Here is a 20,018-nt window from a genome sequence, read left to right on the forward strand (position 1 = left end):
CGCTGAGGGAACTGGCTTTAGCCGCCTTACCATCATTATACATCTATTGAGCCGCCTTCACTAACCCTTGAGATTTTATTGTGAGTCCGGCCGTTAAGTATTTTGGGGCGAGGCAAAGGTTATGCTTTTCGTTTTGCTTTATAGTCTACCTCAGGAGATGAAACTCGGAGCTGCGCAAACATACCCCCCCCGGTCTTTCAAGATGGCGGTGGAGTTGTGGCGGAAGGGATGCCTCGCCCCGCGCACATCTTCCCACCGGCGCCCTTGGGTGGCGGTTATGCACAAAATGGCTTCCGACGAGGTGGGGCGAGGGGGTGTTAGTAGCAGGATGGTCCCGAGTTCAGTACGTGTATAGCCATTTGTGGGCCTGTGCTTTTTGTACTGCTGTTGGTATCGGGACAGACAAAACAGCGTTGTATTGGCCCCAGTAGCCATTCAGGGGTAACAGACCGTTTTTCAGTGGGCAGCTACAGACGTGGGGTAAAGTGTGGGAATGTGTTGTGGTGGGAGTTAATACAGAAGCAAGCCCTTGGTTTATGGCTTGCTCTACCACTCTGAGTTCCTTTATAGGGAAGATAATGTTGTACAAGTGTGTGAGGGTCTTATGCTTCCCATTGTGGTATAATTTTCAGTAAATTCTAAGAAATGCCTTGTCCCTGTAAACTGGGTATTGTGATTCCCTGGGTATAAGCCAGCAACTTCCATGAAGCACCTTACTCTGAGGTGCTAGTATTGTAGCTGGAGCTGTTCTCTTAAAGGTCTAAAACATAAAATTCTAGACTATTTAATCAGCTGAACTAGGCAAAAGCCACCTCCATATGTGATGGAATTAGACACATTATGTATAACTTCCAGCTCAATGGATTTCAAAGCATTTACAAAACAGTAATTTTTTGTGCTGCTAAAAACATCGCAGTGGAAGCACGGTACTGTGGCATAGCACGCTGTTGTGCAGTCACACTGTCTTCGGAACTGCAAGGATAACAGGCAGAAAGTAATCACCCACAGTAGCATTTGTTCAGGTGCCAAGCAACTGCTCGGTGTTCTGAAAAAGTATGTGGATTCTTACTGAAATTTTATGGTCAAGCTCTCACTTTAATATCAGTCATTCAAGGGTATCACTGTATGCCTGCTACTAAGACGTAGCATTGGATGGGTGCTGATTCAGAAGGAAACCAGCTACCTGCTGTAAGTCAATACACACACTTTCTCCTTGGATCGATTCCATACAAACATGTGAAGATGTCTATAGGCTAATAGAAGAGGTTTAAGGAGATGGTATTGCTGTAAGCTTATGAAAGGAGATTGGTTTTTTGTTTGGTTTTCTTTTGTTTTTGGTCAAAAATGGTTGAGTGAATGATTTACCAATTTAACACAGCTATTACTTAAGCAACCAATGTACTCTTAATTACTCCACTTTTTCCTAAATTTACCTAATTTTTATATGCTTATTAAAGTTTTCACATTTTTATAGACAGCATTTATGAGTTGTATGCAAGGTTTTTTTTCATTCTGTCCCCATTTCTAAGTTGAAATACTACATTTTCTTAATTGATAAGTTCTCATGTAAACTGGAACTGTAAATAAGTATAAATGTAGAGCGTAGAGCGTACCAGTAGGATGAGATGTGATTGAGAAGAGATGGTCCTATATGTTTCAATTTAGAGGGCTTTGGATATAAATCTCTGGCTTGGACATACTTCTGTTGATTTGCTTTCATAATAGGTTTGATCTACTTCATTTTGTAGATTCTCCTAGTTATGCAAAACAAAAAAAATCTTTAAGAATTTGTGTGTCCTAAAATACTATGAACTTGCCTTTTATGCTATTTAAAAATCAGATTTGGTATGATCAGGGCAAGTGTATTACATTTGTCTATATAAATGGTGTCACTAGTTTCATTTGTTATGTGTTGGTGTTGCTTTTATTATCATTAAAGAAGGCTAAGTCACGAAGGGAAGAGATTATTTTCAGGGGTTTTTCTTCCCATTGGAACAATGGTAAAAGGATTATCTGACTTTCAGATTTCTATTATATGGCCTACAACTGAGGATAGAGAATGTATAGAGCATCTGTAAAATCAGTTCCCTGTCATACATGTGAACCAGTATGGATGAATCCCTGAATGTTTTGATACCCATGGTGAAATCAGTAAATTTAATTGGACGACAAGCATGGGTCCTGAGTATGTTCCTTGTAAAACCCCTTCAAGACACACTTTTAACTTAATTTAGCTGTATGTAGAAAATACACTTGCATTGATGTAAAAAGTCTATCTAATAAATGCTGATCTGGCAAAGATTTAGTTGCAGGATAGAAGCCCGTAGTTTAGAGAGCTCAACAAAGATTTTTCATAGGAAGGTCTTCAGGAGAGACTTTAAGGCAGGCTAACAACAGAAACACACAGCTGTAGTCTGCTATTTAAACTGCAACTGCCTTACATCATGGGAACAGTTATTCTGTTATGCTCTGAAATAGGAATTTCAGAGACATCAGATTTATACTACAATGTAGTCGATTCTCTGTAACGTACAGATTTGGAAGATTATGCTGAATGATGTAAATATCATAGGTAGCATTAGCAAAACCAATAGATAAATTGCAGATATATTTCCAGGTGAGTAAAAATAGCTCTTTGACTACTGATGGAGATGGGATTTCCACCTGCGTTTCAGAAAAGGGAGCATCATCAGTTCTATTTTGCAGAACTTAAGGTACAGAAAGAGCTTCCTCACTGTGGTATTACAATCATGTATGTTCCTCATCTGTAGGTGCTGCTGCTGTTTGTGACCCTGTTCTTTGCACTGTAAAATATCTGTGCTGGTAGAAAGGCTGTTTTAATATTAGGACAGCCGTTGCTGTGGTTACAGTGAAGACACGTTTGGTACTGTTATTTTAATACACAGGAAATACTTCATCCCCAGGCAGGATTAGTATTGTAACACAGATGAAAGAAAAATTTTGAGCATTTTATGTATAATAATGATGAGACATTTTAATATTCAACAATGTTGGCAAAATACGTTCATCATAATTTAAGGCAGTGGTTCAGGGCACTGGTTGCCATCTGGCTATTAAACCACTGAAAGATACCATCTAAGTGCAAGATTCATCAATACTGCATGTAATGCTAGCTGTGTTAATTGTTTTTCTGAACAGCCATCGAAAATTCAGTTATCCTAAAAAGTTTACGCTTAGACCGAGATTAAAAAAAAAACAAGTGAATACCAGCCTTTGAAAATGTGCATTCTGGGTGGGACACTCTAAGGGACAACGAGGAAATATTTTGTGCAATGGACCTTACACAGTAGATTCTTGATTTCTTTTTCAGTGAATGATGCAACTGGCTGGGGATGCTTGAGAAAGAATTAGGCAAGAAAAGTTTAGTAAAACAAATGTTTGCCCTATGAACAGTGCCTTGAGCAATGTCATAGATGACAAACTCCACTGAATGGAAGAGCTGTACTCCCACAATAACAGATGTTTACTGGCTTTAAAAATAAAGCTCTGTTATAATCTCATTCAGGTTGTGTGTGAATATATATATTTAAAAAAATATATTTTAGCCATGTTTTGGTAGGACCTTCAAGTTTTTTGTAAGCCTGCAACTTGTGACGTGATTAAACTTTCCAGTTTCTTCACCACGGAGATACACTATGTAATTGCCTAGTGGCATTTAAAGTTTCTCACTTGTTTGTCTAATTTTGCTTTTCTGTTTAGTAACACAGATATTCTCCTGTTTAGTTTGAAAAATTAGATGGTATACCCTCCCTAGCTTATGTTACTAATGGCATAACAAAATTTACAGTAGGATATTCAGCTGATTCTAATTCCGAGCACTGCAGAGGACGTATATAAATTTACAACTTAATATACCAGGACAAAGAAAAAAAAGCAATTGTTATTTCTCTTTTCTCAGATTACACTCAAGTACATTAGAAGTCATATTGAGATAAGGTACAGTTATTTCTGAGTGAAACATTCTACTTCACTTAGTAAATGTGGTGGCAATATAACTTTTAATTTCTGGATATTACACAGCAGATTATTCTGGTGCATAGTGTCTGCCAAATTAATTAACTCTTCAATAGGATTAAGCATAAGCTTTGGTATTTTCATATACTTTAAGGCAGTTTTGAGGTACTTTTCAAGCTTTAAGGTAATAGCTCCTTTTATTTAGAGACATAAGTGTGTCTACTCTTTGTTAAGAGTAACAAATTATGCATTTAGTAAATGAGAAGTCATTCATTACCACTTACCAGCAAATAACTGTTATTCAATCCGTACTTTATTAAGTACAATTTTTCTCTTAAAAGCAACATACTTCTTCAATTTCATTAATAGAATGTTGGCAGAGCTTGGAAGAGCTGGGCTGATAGTTTCCTCTGTTCTTAAAAGAATGGTGCAGCAAACTCAAGAGCATCTTTATGTCTTGGGCTTCCCCCCCCCCCCCCCCCCCAAGAGTGAAGTCAGGTAAATCGCTCTACCTATGTTTTTTTTTGATCATTCCACTAAAGTATAATAAATTCAAAGAATCATGGTTTTGCCTGTGATAGACTTTACTATGCATATTATAAGTACAGAGTGAGCAGCAGGCTTACGTACGTTTCAGCTTAGTAATGAATAAGTATTAAGTTGTCATATTTGATCTTCAATGGTGGCCTCCATTCTTCTTTGGAGGAAACAGTGTATATTCAATGCCAAGAGCTATGACAAAAGCTGCAAATCCCCACTTGAATCCCTTAGTAAAGACTTCTGTTAAGGTGACAGGTTTTGCAAAGCCACCCATATATCTCCAGGCTTCATTACTAGAAGAAAAACCAAAAGAATAAAACAAGATTAATGGAGCCACTGTGATAAACATTAACAGGAAGATCTTTGTTCAGAGAAAAAGATGAAGGCATTTTAACTGGAGACATACATTGAGACTGTAACATTTTTATCATTTAAGTATCATTTACCTGGATAGTTATTTACTAACTACTTAACAGGAGCTGCCACAAGTAAAGTTAATGACTTCAACTCTAACCCTTTATGCATATAATTTGAGATACAAGTAACACCAGCAAACAACATAATTCTAGTAACAGAATCACTTCTCCAAACTCGTTAAGTAATTGTTGGAATAATATGGAATGGTTTTACTCTGGAACAAAATCAGAACCCACTAGCACAGGCACAGTATGGAGTAACTACAAAGGCTAGTCGCTTTGTTAGACTGTATCTTAGCATAGTTAAATCTTGAAAGGGAAAGTGTTTCCAGCCATAGAAAACTAATCCCAGTGTGGAGACAGTTTCTGTTTTACAATACGTTTCACTATATTAGGGTCAGAAAAGCCTACTAACACTGATTAAAAATAAAAAGCTGAAAAGGTTGTGTTCAGCTAAAAAGCTACACAATATTTAAAAACCTTATGCATGCTGTCTTGCCTTACTGTTTCCAGCTGACAGTGCTACTGAGACAGTGCTACTGAGACAGTGCTACTGAGACAGTGCTACTGAGACAGTGCTACTGAGACAGTGCTACTGAGACAGTGCTACTGAGACAGTGCTACTGAGACAGCTATAGCTAACTGCAAGTATCTATGTGCAGCACAGCCAGTCTAATCTATAGAAGAGACAAACTGTGTCCATCTCTAAGGTCTCAAAAGTCTTTAAAAAATTTTGCACAGAAAGTAGCAATAAAATCACAACTGTTGCTTCAGGAGAAGATACAGGGTGTTTAAACAAGGGGGTTAAATATTTATATTCATAGATAATCCCTTTGTACAGGTTTTTTCTGTGACTTGGTATGAAGGCATATTGACATGGAGGGGTATCTTCTAGATGACAGTATAGGATACTAATTGATAAAGAGGTTTCCAAATATGACATCTTTCACACAGCTTATTCTGTACTGAATACTTAGATTAATGTGCATTTGCTATGAAGGTGGAAAGCTAATTCCCCTTTAAAAGGAACTTAATATACAACAGAATGGAGCCCTAGATAAGGTTACTTTTTCAAGACTTCTAGTGCAAGATATTAATAATGCAATGTTCTTCCAGATTATTGAAGCATATAACTTGATACTTTCATTTCTCCTTTGTTAAGGAAGATTGGCATGATACTTGTACTTGTCCTATGGAACTGAAATATTACCTTACATAAAATTTGAAAATTTCAGGAGGAATCATCTCATGCTTTAAGAGTTTGACCTTGTTCCTTATTTCAACTCCTCACATAATTGGCTCAATCCCCTTTTACCATAGAAACATTTTATTTTTTTAATCTAGGAGGGGCAAGAAATATTACACAAGCTCTTTTCCAGTTTGCTGTTTTGCAGCACTTCCTGAACAGCGTACTTGGAAGTGTATGCACTAGAAGTTAGGTTAATTTACACTAAGTTTATGATATTAAACTGTGTCTTTTTTTTTTTTTTTTTATGGGAATGAGCCTATTGCTTGCTAAAACCAATTTTGTCTGAAGCAAAGTAAAAAAAGAAAAAGCTAACGCTGCTTGCACTCCAGAGAAAGAAGCAACATAAACGTGACGCTGCCTGGAAAGTTCATAGATAGCCAGTAATCCTAACGACGTGTAGCTCAAATGATTTTTTCCATCATCAAAACTGTGTTTTACTCTATGCTTACAGCCTTAAACTGTTTCAAAGGCTGGAAAAAAGTCCTGTCAGTCCCAAACCCCTTCAGAGGTTATAGCACGTAACAACTTTTTAACATATTACCTGTTTGCTCTTACATTTTTCTTTTAGGGATTTAAATTAAAGGCTTTTCTGTGAAGGCTCCTGGAATAGTTTGGTCATGCAGCTTTTCCCTTACGGAAGAACCAGACTACACAGCACAAGACATTTAGCTTTTTATTCCCCAAGATTAAAGAGTACTTAAGGAAAGTACTACATAATTCATGTTGTGGGAGAAATATGTTAAGCTCTGTTTTAACAACTGCCTAAATGATCCAGAATTGCTCTAGCTAAAAAAGAGGAGGTATTCATTGTAGAGTGGGACAGCTTAAGAGGTAAAAATCTGATCTTCCATGGTGTCATTCACTGCTTAGCAAAATGAAATGCACAGCTGAATCACATTCCATACTGTACACTAGTATATTTCTTCTTTTCAAATAAATGCCTCCTGTTGTATATGAGGAATGCTATTCCTCCTCCGAATGTCCATGTAAGTTCCATCAGCTTCAGCAAGATCTTAGCGCACAGTCTCTTGTGAAAAGGGATAGGTCTACTCACATGTGCAAGACCTGATATTACTTAAGTGTTTTGGTGGATAAGGTATTGGTCATTGTGCCTGATCTGTATCATCATGAAACATCACAAAACACAAGGGCGCCTTGCAAAATGTGGAGACTAGTCAAGGTGATGCAAGGTGTAACCTCCATGCAAAAAAAGTAAATAAAGACTTAATTGAAATTCTGACTTGTATATTCTAGATGCATTTTCACTATTGTTACTAAAGAAGAATCTGCAATGGCAAGGTCCAGTTGATGCTACAAGATGACATATGATTATTTTTGAGGCTCTTGCACTTACCGAGCCCACGGATCCCTAAGACCCCGTTTCGCTAGCCTTTCCTGGACCTTCTCTAGTGGAGTACCCTCTATCTTCCATTGCCTGTAGTCGGGGAGTTCCATTTTGCTATGGCCATGGCCATGTTCGTTTCCATGCCCCATACCTACAAGAAAAGATATGAGCTTTTTGTTTCTCAGTATCATCTTATTTTCACACATTTGCAAAGAACAAAAGAACAATACCCTGTACAGGAAAAACAGGGAGGTTTCAAGAAGTATTCTAAAGCATGTAACATTGCACATGAAGCATCTTCTGCATTGTACACAGTGCACCATAGAACAAAGAGCTAAAAGACTTAATGCTACACTTCAGAAGTTGGCGATTAATTACAATAAGGCAAACTCTGCAGAGTTAAATGTTATTGCATTGTTTAGTCACCACCACCACTGCATTCATGAAGCAGCTATGTAAATTTTCTGTGCCAGAAAACTGTGTCAGAAAACCAATGGTTTCCAATGTCTGTAAGTGCACTTCAGTGACACCAGGGCCCGCCAACTTGCAGGCTTTCTGAGGTACATCAAAAAGCTCAGACTTCCATTTGGAAATTTCTAATTTAGGTACAGCAGAGCTATTATCATCAAGCTCTGGAGAAAAACATGACTTGGCTCCTCAGCTCCTTTTCAGTTGCCTCCAATTCAGTCAAACATAACAGGTACAGGAGAGATGAATGGACTAGGCAATGCACCTTACTAGTCATCTCACAAGGCTGGGAAATATATGCTTTATTTAGATACAACTTTGAGAGGACTACAAAAATAGTAAGGTTCTCATTAAAAACAGCGATCAAGGCAGATGGGAGAGTGAACATTTCCAGTGAAATCATGAAGGACTGAAAGAAAATAACAGTGGCTTTGAAGTCTCTATTTTCACAAAGCAGCCGAGACCTATTTGAGCCAGGATTTCCCACTTTAACACGTATCTGGTAGCAAAGAACAGATGTAATGTCCTCAATTTTTAGGAGAACTGACCAGAATGCAGTGGTGCCAAGAACACAGCTCCGAAGGCTGTAAATCCTGCAGACCCCAAGCCACAGAGGCAAGCAAACAAGCCTCTCTTGCAGAAGGAAATCTGAAGGGTTCTAATGCTGTCATTACCCAAAAAGCTCCTCTAAAATTAAACCCCAGTCTACACCCTTGCCATAGAAACCCAAGACCTCTCTTCTTCTACCAGTATTCACCTTTTTACTAGGAGAAGTTTAAGCGCACAGGCACACCAGCAACCCCCCGCCGCGGCCAGCGGGCTGCGGCGCAGCACCAGCCAGCAAAAGCAGGGCCGAGGGGCGTCCGGAGACGGGGATGGGACGGCGCTCCGGGGAAGGCCACGGCGGCTGCGCGAGGCCGCTCCGCCTCGGGGGCACGACCCGCAACGGCAGGCGTCTGAGGCAGGTGCCTCCGCCACCCCATCCCCTCCCAAGCCCACGCGCAGGTACTCCCCGAGAAAACAAGCGACGCGGCCAGGTCCCAGAGGCTCCCCCTCCGCTCCCGCCGCCAGTCCCTCGGTACCTGCCCGCTCCGCCACTCTCCTTCAGGACACAGCCGCCACCCGGAAGCGGAAGCTGGGAACAGGACCGGCCGCTACAGGAAGCGCAGCCCGCCCAGGGGTTCCGGGCAGCTTCCGTTCCGGTTCCTCCTACTGTCTTGGCCAAAGCGCGAAGGCAGCAAAACCACCGCCCAACCCTCTGCTGCTTGCAGCGCTCCCGTCGCGGTTTAATGAGGCAGGTCCTGCACACGGAGCAGCGGCGCCGCCGACTCTGGCGGAGGAGCGGGGGGGGAGGGGTGCGCGGGGTGGGAGACACGAGAGAGAAAGCGGCCAATCAGTGCGGCGCTTGTTGGGGGTGGGAGCAGCCCAATGGGTGGGTGCGTTGTTGAGCTGCGGGGTCGGTAGTGGCTGGAGGTGGTAGCGGAGGAGAGGAGACGAGGGGGCGGCGGCGGCGGCGGCGGCGGCAATAGCGGTTGGTACCGGGGCTGTCAAGTAGCGGCGGGTGGGACGCAAGGCTCTCTTTCCCTCCGCCGGTTGGCGGTTGCCCGCCGGTCGTTGCTGGGTGCGCGAGCCGTTGTTCCCCCCCCCTCCCCGCCCCTCCTGCTCCCGCCGTCGCCGGCACTGTGTGGGGCGCGGGGCGCTGCGCTCAGTCCCTTTGCCCCCCCCGCCCTCCCCCCCCAGGCGGCACCTCCCCCAGACGGCAGGGAGCATCCGCGCACCCGGCGGTTGTGTAAGCCCCGGGCCCGCCTGGCCCTGGCCGTGGAGAGCGGCGGCGGCGGGGCCCGGGGCCGTGCCCTCCCACGGCCCGCCCTCGGGGTTCGCCTCCTGAGGGGAAGGGTCTGTGGGGGAAACTGGAGGTGCTCAAAGCCCGCCGGGCGCCGGGAGCAGACTTGTAGTTTTCAATGGCTATATCTTAAAAGAGCATCGCTGTTTTGTTTCCGTAGGAGAAGTGGGGAGACCTCCTGAAATCCTGGAACTGTGCTGAAAGGTAAGCAAAAGTTAAGAATTCTCTTGACAGCTGCTTCTTGAGTGAGGTGATTGCTTGGTTCCATTGAGTACCTGTCTCTGGGGAGCTCAGAGTTTTGCATGTTGTGGCTATGTAATTGTGAAGTGTTGATTGCGTTAGTATCTGGATAGCTAAATTATTTTTTATATTCCTCAAGGCTAAGTGCGTAGTCCCCTTCATCCAAAAAGAAAATGGTAAAAGTTAACTGCTCAGTCAGTGATTTACAAAGGCTTAAATCATTCCTTAATTGTAGATGATAAAATAATGCTGTTTCTTTATAGCAGAATATGAACTCTGTTATATTAATTTCTGATGCTTTTATAAGAGTGAGAATAAATACTGGCTTACAGTGTCATGCTGGCAGAATTTTAGGACAGACTGTAGTGCTTTTTTTCTTTTAATATCCTGATGTAAGGCTGCTTCTGGGTTCCAAGGTATTTTTTAATACAGGTATTGGGAGTGCATGAGAAGAGTTACAGAAGGAATGTCATTATCATGTTATTAACAGTGAAACTGTTCTAAATAGAGTGCCATCTGTTTAATCCAGACTGCCTCTGTCTGGTTTGAGCATTGAGTGTTTTTCACTGTGAGGTAAAGTGTGCAAGATTCAGAGCAGTCTTTTCTGCTCTGCAGATGCAGTGTCAGAGTGAAAGGAGACATTTGTTTTTCTGTAGTGTATGTGGGGTGGAATTGCAGAAGGGCCCTGTATTTGGTTGGTACCTATATCTCTGCCTTATACAGGTATCTGATGGAACTTCCTTCTCTAAAGGATTTCTTGTTTCTTATTGTGGCTGAAAGTTAATGGGTATGTGTTTGAAGTCTGGCATGGCTGAGGAATGTCGATGTTTTCCTCAGAAAAAACTTTTCAGTGACCCATAGCATGTTAGATACCAGACACCTTGCTTTTACTTTTTGAAGAAAAAATACAAAGACCCGTTTTTATTTATGGGGTTTTCTTGTTTATTTTGTTTTGTTTTCTTCATGGTGCTTGGAAGCATGACTTGATTATTTATACATGAAGCCATACTTGTATTGCTGAGTCTGCCAACATGATTATTCAGTTCTGATTACAGAATATGGACTTTGTGTGACCTATTGTAGTCAAACAGAACTGTAACAGAGTGCACTTGGCAAGATTTGTCTTCAAATACACTATTGCTTTCAAGGTTTAACAAGGTTTTGGGTAGCTGTTTCCCCCCACCCAAGTACATAAAAACTTATGATAGGAAAAATTGGCTGCAGCTGACAGATTTGCCCTACCATGAGGTTGCTTAATGTTTTCCTTCCTAAATTTCCTTTTCTTTCAGCATCGACCATACTCTTTCTTTTAAAAATAAGACTGCAAATATGAGGGATATGATGCTTTGGGAATAAAGGAAGCTTTTTGAAGCTGTGTCTTCACCACAAAAGTGAGTCTTCAAGGGGGCTTACGGTCTTGCTACAACCTGTTTTTGAGAAGGAAACTTCACCATAATTACAGTGTCAGTCTGAAAAAATGAATAGTATGCAGAAGGAACTAACATGAAGAAAAGAAATGTTCATCTTGTACAAAAAATGCTGGATGCCCTTTAGGAAGGGAAGGTCATTGGGCCTCCATGTACAAATAAGGAGTACTTCTTGTGGTTTATTCAGTTGATTTTTTTTTTTTTAAGTACTATTCATGGTGGTGATAATTACTGAAAAGATTAAGCGTTCTAGGATACGGTTATGACAGCATGTGTCCAACCATGCTGGTTATGATTTGCTGGGATTCCTGCATATGTTGCTGGGTTAGAGGAAGGTGGTAGGGTTTTCTTGCATAGCTTTCAAAAGCCTGTGTTTCCAGAAATTTGTGTTGATATGTGTTCTGGATTAACAGATTGTGAGATATGTTTTGACTACTGGTCTCCTCTGCTTGTGCATAAAATATTCTCTCTAGCACTGAACTGTGTTTAGTGGTATGCTCTTCATGATTGTTTTTTGGAGTAGAGTGCTGCGTGACTGACAGTGACTTAAAGTATTCTCAGTTTTGAGATGAGCAAAAAGGGTTGTGGGGTTGTTTTGGGGATTTTTTTTCTCAATATTTTAATACCTATTTGAACTACTGAAAACTAAATACTGCATCTTTTTTTTCGTGAAATTACATGTTACTTTCTCTGTCTTTGTATTACTAGTCATTTATAAGTCATTGGAAGCCTTTTGTCATTTGAGTAAAATCATCAATCCTGCTTTAGTTACAGTAATGATAGAAAAGATTTTTCTTTAGTCCACCTTGGTTTCTTTGGATGTTTTTTAAAAAAAGCTATGAAATGTGGCGAAGCAAATTATCTTCTCAGGCAGCATTAGAGAGCTAAATATTTTATAGATAGTATTACAGTCTCAAACCACTGTTTCGCTGTTTTTCTTCTGGAGAAGTGATGTGCTGGAGCAAAAGTCTTAGTTTCTTTCTGGGTTTTGGTTTCTATTTTTTGGCAACCTAAAGACCATTCTTCACCGCAACATCTATACTGGGCTAATCTGTTAGTCCCTCTTGAAGCCCGAAGCTCTGGGATCCTGGTATGTGACAGGACCATTGTTTCAAGTCCTGCTTGTTTCCCACAGCTAAGCTGTATTTGACAGCAGGTGCTTTATTCTTACACTCTTCTAGGCAAGCATATAGGGTTATTCCTTAGGTCAGCTCTCCCAGTCTCTCAGTGGGGATGATGTTTTGTATGGGTTTTTATTCCAAGGATATACTGAGTTTTTAAAAACTTTTGAGCCCATGTATGGTTTTTCCATCTACCATGTCTTCTGGCAATAAGCACCATTATTCACGTGTTGTGTGAATAAGTCATTCCCCTGTTCTGTTTTGAACCTGTTATCTGAGAACTTCATGTGATACCCTGTTCTCTGTACAAGGAGGGGCAGAACTGTTTGACTCTTTCCCAAGCAGGTTGATATGAGTTTAGAATCTTGAAAGATCAGGGAAATATGTTCACTCAAACACTTGTATGGGCAGGAAAATAATTCTGGATTCCATTAATTTTCTTCATGGTTGTTCCCTTAGATTAAGGTATGAACTAGTATGAGGTAGTGAAGCTGGCGGCTTCCCCAGCTGATTCCTGGTGAAGGACAGTCTCTGTCATAGGAATGATCATTTAAGAAGCCCTGTGACTCTTCTCTAGAGAAACTGTTCTGAGCAGTGACAGTTATAAGTAGTTCTGTTTGATTTGGTACTTTGGTCAGTTATTTTAATTTCCAAACAGAATAGTTATGAGAAGTAATTAATTCTTGACTTAATGCTGTTTTCCACAGTGTTTCCTTTGCTTGTAGTAGATAAAATTTCATGCAGAGTTGTGTTCAAAGAAACATTAGCTACTGAGTTGTGTAAATTGTTCAGACATTTCATGTAGGTTATAAAGGTAACTACAAAATAGAGATGATGACTTTAAGAAAGATTGGCAGTTGTCAGCTATTATCTGAATGTTCTGTTGGTTTTTCTCCTGAACCTTTCTTGTGTCGTTGTCTTTGGCAGACGTAGAGATTCTCAAAAAATGGAATTGCAGGGTGTTTGAGGTTGAAAGGGACCTCTGGTGATCATGTAGTTCAACCCCTTTGCTCAAAGCAGGGGCAACTACGGCAGGTTCCTCAGGACATTGTCCAGTTGGATTTTGAGTATCTCCAAAGGCGAAGACTCCACAACCTTTCTGGGTAACTTGTTCCAGTGTTTAAACACCATCATGCTAAAGAAGTTTGTTCTTATGTTTAAGTGGAATTTCTTATATTTTAAGATGTGTCCAGATAGGTGCAAAGTTTTTTTGAGGGTAAGATAGTATTCCGCGTTTGTGCTGCTATCGCTAACTGTGGATAAAATAGCAAGTTGGTTGAATTTTTATCTCTGTACCTTTACTTGGATAATTCATGCTTCTGATAACAAGACAAATAATTTAAAATGTCTTTTTTTTACTTTAGTCATAGAACAGATTTATGAGTGTGACTTGGTCTCCTTTTTCATATAGAATTCTGACTTCAGTTTCTAATCTCGAAATATAAGGTCAAGAGGTAGAGGGGCACTTCTGATGAAATAAAATATAGTTATGTAGTAAAACCCTACTGTAAAACAAAATCCTCTATTGCCAGCACTGCCAAAGAGAAAAAAACGTGTAAACCTTGATCAGGGGCTGGGTCAAATAATATACAGTTTGCAAACTGTTCCAACACATGCTGCAGGTTATCAATGATAGTAAAAGTTCTGTTTTGCAAGGAAAATTGCTGGGTGGCCATTAGTCATTCTTCTGGTAGTGTTTAATTTTTCTTTCAAATATAATGAATTTGGGTGGAGGGGTTTTTATATTCTGTTTTCATCAGAGCCAAAGAAGGTTGAAATGGTGTGCTACAGATGTTTACTGTGTGACATTTATGTTCATATTAATAATTTATGTAGTGTTTTATGTGGTCGTGGAACATATTTGTCTAACAAACCATGTAGCTGCTTTTAAACTAATCTGCATCTTTTAATTTAATGCTGCTATAGAGTAAATTTGGATCTCATGTACCCTGATGAAGGATTAGGCTGAATGCCGCAGCCATGGTACTCTATCACCATGAGATACCCTTTTCTTCTGAAATCCTGTTTTTCTCATAGTATGGATTCTATTTGAAAATGTTCATGGGAATAAAAAACACTTATCGCTATCTACTTCAGTAGATATTCTATTAGTAATCACAAGTCAGGCAATTTGTAAAAGACAAGCTATCATTGGCAAGTCACCTTTTCGGTCTTTCCTTGATGGCGTTCTGTTCTGCAGGCAGTCCAGCTTACCACCGCTGCGCACTGCCTATGTCAGATCTGCCACCTTGACCTCCTGGTGTGATTCTGTAGAGCAATATGGATTTTATGGTTCAAATTTTTTAACTTCCTTTTGCATGCCAGAGACATTTGGAAGGAGATCCCGCTAGGGTAGTGAAAGAAAAATCTCAGGTACATAACTATTGCAAAGTGGTAAACTATTTATTTGTTTAGTTATTTATTTTTCTCTCAGTACTGAATATCATCACTTGGAAAATGCCAAGTTCCCTGGCTCGATAATACTGTTCAGCACAGGACCTGATGGAGGTGTTTGGAGCAGTTTAAACCTGTTAAAACACTCTTCCAGGAATTCACTCTTTCTGCATATTCTGTTGTGGGGTTTTTTTTTGTTTGTTTGTTTGTTTTTCTTATGGGATAGAGTATTTAACAACACCTAATTTTATTTTGTATAAGTTATACATGTGTTTGACTAACAGTGAATTTTGCAGTCCAGAAATGCTAAGTCTATGTCCTTGTGTGTAATCTCCATAACTCAGCTAATCTTACTATGTTTTTATTTTACTTACTGTGATTCTTCAGAAAACTGAACTGGTTAGGTCTTCTGTATTGGCGTCTGCATTATGTATGGTTCACGAGTTCTTTAAATAGTTCTATATTACTGTTCCTCTGAATTATATTGAAGTGAAATGGGTGACACGGACATTTGTGCTGGCTTGCATGACTGTAGTTTGCTGATTCATACAGGACAATGTTGATACTTCCGGGATTTTTATTCTATTTCCATTCCTTATGTTTAGTAGTTTATGAACTTTAAAATGTAATTATATTTAGGGTCTTCCTCCCTTCTTCTGCCCTGCCTTGACCCATATTTGTCCTGGGGGAATTATTCTACATCTGCCTGGAAAGACATTAAGAAGGTTTAAAAGAATGGTCTTATTTTTCATGGCCATTCATCTGGGAAGATACTGGGTTGAAAGATAATGAGGTGAAATATGTGTAAAATTTGCTTGGTGGTTGGGTTTTTTGTTTGTTTTTGTTTTGTGCTGGCTTAATTTATTTCCTTTTTATTCAGATAGGTTGGTTATTTCCGAGAGTTCTGGTGTCTGTTTCTTCTTCCCATCTCCTCGTCTTATTTTCTGCTTTGTCCATTCTGTCTCCTTTAGGTTTGAGAATACCTTGAATTTAGGAGAGGCTGGAGAGCAGCCCCTCTGCATGCCTGCGCCTCTGGTCTTATTTGAAATAGGGCTACAAGGCAGAAAACTTGGTTTAGAAAGAAATCTGAAGAAGCTTATAGTAGTAATTCAAGCAACTTTCCTAAATATCCTATGCACAAGATTTTGGAGACACGTGGGCATGAGTGTAGCAGATTGTGTTAGAAATAGCTTAAGTTAACTTGTGTCTGTAAATTCAGATCTGATATTTCCTGCATGTGAAAACAAGTTAGCTAGAAATTATGATTTTTTAAATTTATTTTTGTTTTAAAACATGAACTTTGTGAAGATCTGACATCTTATGACCAGTGTGCCCCACTACCAGTGTAGGCTACGCTGGTAATTCTGCCATCTGCTTTAGACAATGTGATAGCAACATCATGGTGGCTGAACATAGGAGGGTCAATAACCTTCTAGCTGAGATGTTTCAGAAAGTAGAAGGCTTTTATGTAAACTTAAGTTATGGAGGGGCTGGAGTGAGCAATTTATCAAGCATCCTAGTGCATGCCATCAGAGTAGGGCAGAGAAGAAAAATCTAAATGCTCAACTTTGAGTTTTGATATGTCTATTACTGCAGGTTAGGGGTATACTTTTTAAAAAGTATTTTATGTTTCTGCATATGACTGCTGTCTCTCATGCTTTATGATTGGAAATGCACATGCTGTTGAAAATAGTATTTAAAAAAAGCTCTCTGCTTACAATGGTGGTTGTACTTGTCTTTAGTATCTGCACATAACTTAATGAATGATGTCAGATCACTTGGTAGGTGCGGATGCCTGCTCTCCAGGTTTTGCAGGTGAAAACTCTTCATGCTTCTGGCACAGTTGAAGTCAATGCTAAGATTTATATTCTGCAAAATTAAAGTTAGAGTGTGAATTTCCAGGCTTCTATTGAACTTCAGTAAACAAAGCTAGCACATGTTTATAGTTAGAAGTTAGTCTTGATAGTACAAGTCTTTCTTGGTACAACTGTGATAGTATAAGAGTAAGCGGGGGTGTTAATATCTTTCCAAACTCTTAATGTTTTAATAACAGCAGTGGGATAGACAGATGATTGGTTGAAGTCCATTTACTGTAGTGAAATTGCACAAGAAGTGACTGAGGAGTTTGTTAAGTAATAATAATGTGTCCTTTTACATAGAAATGTAAGGCATGCTGATGAACCATTTATCCTAGCAAAAGCTCATATTTCTCTGTGTGTAACGGTGGAGAACTTTCCATTGCGCTTTTTTTTTTTCCAAAGATGTTCAGTTGAGCTGGAACAGCATAGAGCCATGAGCTAAATATGGACACAGAGGAGAGCGAAGGGGGTTTAGATGTGGAACGGAAAAATGACTAGTACCTTATGTGCATGGATTTTTTTTTAAGCTGCTTGTTTCTTGTTCTTAGCATAGAACAGGCCTCAGACAAAATTCCTGAGCTTCCAAAGCTGCTTCTAGAATAATTGTTTGTCTGTTCTATTTGATGATTATGTAAATGACAAACCATTATACCTGATGATCTGTCTTCAGTGTTGCGTCTGTGCAGTAGTTTCAAATAGTAACATCCTTAAGTTTCTGGAAGTTATTAAACCATATTTGTGGTAATTTCCTGGGAAGATTGCAGAATGAGGTGATGTTTTTGTCAGACTTCATGTGAGCCATTCCAATAGCTTAATTCATGTTAATGAACTGCAGCAGATTGCAGCGCAAATCTTGCCATGTCAGAGTAGTGAGGGCTTCATGAAAATCTCTTAAACAGTTAAGTGTTACCTATGGAAATACAAAAAGAGATGGGAATCCTGGGCTGGAGGCTAAGTTGAATGAAAGTAGAAAAGATACCTAAAACATGGAACTAATTTAAGGATTCATAAGCTGTATTTCTGTGCTGTTTATTTTCCTAGACGTTCTGTGATAGCAGCCCTTCATTTAAATCATAACTGTCGTGTGCATTTAATGATTCTCCAGTGAACAGGATGGCTAGTAGCAGGACTACCTTTTCTGTTTATTTAGGTCTGTGTGCCTGCCAAGGCTTGTTTCATGTGCTGTGACTCTTCAACTTTGTCTTCACCCTGGTTACTGTAAACACCAGGTGAGTTTGAGAAGCCTCTGTTTATCTGTTGAATAAGAGAACTTCCTAGCTTTCTTTTTGTGTGTTTGGGGGAGAAGGAGAGAACAAGATTTTCTTTCTCCTCACTGTAATCAGTGTTATAACTTGAGACACCAAAATAAAATTTCAAAATAATTTGCCCTGGATATTTGCCTATTCTGTCCAGCTGATTGCTGGAATGTCAACAGTTTAGGCATGGCTTGTTGTCAGTGAGTTTCCAAAGAACCAATTGCAAAAATGACTGAGATGCCCTTTTGCTTGTGCAGATGTTGAATGGATTTGGAATATGCATTGTAGTCCTTTAAGATGCATAGTGAGAATCAGTGGTGAAAATATGTATGCGGTAATTCTTTGTATATACAGAAATGAAACTTTGTTGGATTGTTACAAGCACTTCAGTCACAAAAAAGAGAAAACGTTTTTGAGGCATCTGGGTGTTTAAATTACTCAAATGGCAGTCGTGTTACACACACACCTCTCATGTTCCAGGAATCACTGTACTAAACTCTTTGAGAGGGTGCATGCTTTGCTTTTTTGCTCTCTTTATAGGTTAAATGCTTTCAGTTAGCTACAGGTATACTGTGGTTTTAGCAGTTAATTTTTACAGTTTACATGACAAAACTAAAACTACTGCACTTATTTTACTTCTTAACTGAAATGAAAATGTTAGCATTTTATGTCTAGTTGTTACCTTTCCAAGTTATCTCAAACTTAAACTCTGGAATTTTTAGGAAAATAGTTGGAGATGCTTTAATAAACTCCATAATAATGCTTATACATTAACTTTGTAATCTCCCCCCCCCCCCCTTTTTTTTCCCTAGCTACTTGAATAATTAAATTGAGTAAAACTCATGATACTAAGGCAGAAAAATAAATGTGCAACTCCGGGATTTCGCATTTGTTGTGCGCAAAGTCCTAATCAGGTTAAGGATTCCAGACTGAGTTGGGGTCAGTGCCCTATACTAATTGGCATTGATGCTGCCAATGGCGATGTATAGTTAACCAAATGTTCAAAGGTGGTTTATTTCATCTGTGCCCTTTTTCTCAGACTTACAGATATTGGTCTGTGCTAAAGACAGAACACTAGGCTTAATGTAAGAAAAGTAGAAGGAAGTTCAAAAAAACTTAAGTAAAGAGGAGGGTGCCTCTAGATGTTAATTTCCTCTAATAAATTAAGATTTTATGTATGCTGCAGAAAGCTTTAAAATGATCTGTTGGTCAGTTGGGAAACAGAGGTGCTATGCCTTCCTTCCCCGCTGCCCAGGAAGGACCTTCTTCAGCATGGCTGCTTGTCATTTTACGGAAACGTTTTGTAGGAACTTGACCATATTTGGCTGGTGGAGATGTGTGTGGGTGTGACAGTCAACGGCTCTTCTCTACTGATGAAACTCCTGTGATAGTAACCTACCAGAGACTGTATTTGATAGCTTATTTTGATAAAGAATTTTTGGTCTTGTGAGAGACAAGAGAATATAGATCTTAAATGGGCATTATTGTGTTAATTAGGAAATCTTAATCACCTTTTAAAGAGTTTTCAGCTTTATGAAGTTGGAGGTATTTAAAATTCATATTCCAATGGGTAGATTTTTATAGACAGGATTTTTTCTGCATGTGCTGCCTTTATGCAAAAATCCAGTAATTGTTATTTTATTGCTATTTCTATGAATTGTCAGGACATTCTGCTTTCATAGTGTGTGTTGACTTTCAATAGATTATGATGATTATCTTTTTATCTCTGAATGCAGACCTTATAGCAACATTATGCATTTCAGAAAGCTATAACGAAATTCTGCATATTTATACATATGCTCACATCTATGGAAAATAAATAAGGTTTTTATTAGTATTTACTTTTATTGCAGGGGAATGTTTGAGGTTGCAATCTTATTTCTTT

General features: G+C 39.5%; 2 protein-coding genes across 6 annotated transcripts in view; one reads left to right on the forward strand and one right to left on the reverse strand.

The window, feature by feature from the left end:
• Positions 1-4,541: 4,541 nt before the first annotated feature.
• Positions 4,542-9,618, reverse strand: NDUFB3 (NADH:ubiquinone oxidoreductase subunit B3). 2 transcript variants are annotated; one of them, XM_075093810.1, is made up of 3 exons: positions 9,533-9,618; positions 7,535-7,676; positions 4,542-4,808 (listed from the first exon to the last, which is right to left on the reverse strand). In XM_075093810.1, the coding sequence occupies exons 2-3, from the start codon at positions 7,672-7,674 to the stop codon at positions 4,652-4,654; spliced, it is 297 nt and encodes a 98-aa protein (XP_074949911.1). In that variant the 5' UTR covers positions 7,675-7,676; positions 9,533-9,618; the 3' UTR covers positions 4,542-4,651. The 2 variants fall into 2 exon arrangements, with proteins under 2 accessions (XP_074949911.1, XP_074949910.1); XM_075093809.1 differs by lacking the exon at positions 9,533-9,618 and adding an exon at positions 9,076-9,212.
• Positions 9,171-20,018, forward strand: part of HYCC2 (hyccin PI4KA lipid kinase complex subunit 2) — a 52,152-nt gene continuing 41,304 nt past the window's right edge. For 2 of the 4 annotated variants that reach the window (XM_075093799.1, XM_075093802.1), the window contains exons 1-2: positions 9,440-9,524; positions 9,997-10,040. The gene's annotated coding sequence lies outside the window, so the exon portion shown is untranslated. Of the gene's footprint in view, positions 9,288-9,439; positions 9,525-9,996; positions 10,041-20,018 lie in introns of those variants that run through there. The other 2 variants (XM_075093800.1, XM_075093801.1) reach the window with 2 other exon arrangements.

The sequence above is a fragment of the Phalacrocorax aristotelis genome, chromosome 5 (genome assembly GCF_949628215.1).
Source record: "Phalacrocorax aristotelis chromosome 5, bGulAri2.1, whole genome shotgun sequence".
In the NCBI taxonomy this organism is placed as follows: domain Eukaryota; kingdom Metazoa; phylum Chordata; class Aves; order Suliformes; family Phalacrocoracidae; genus Phalacrocorax; species Phalacrocorax aristotelis.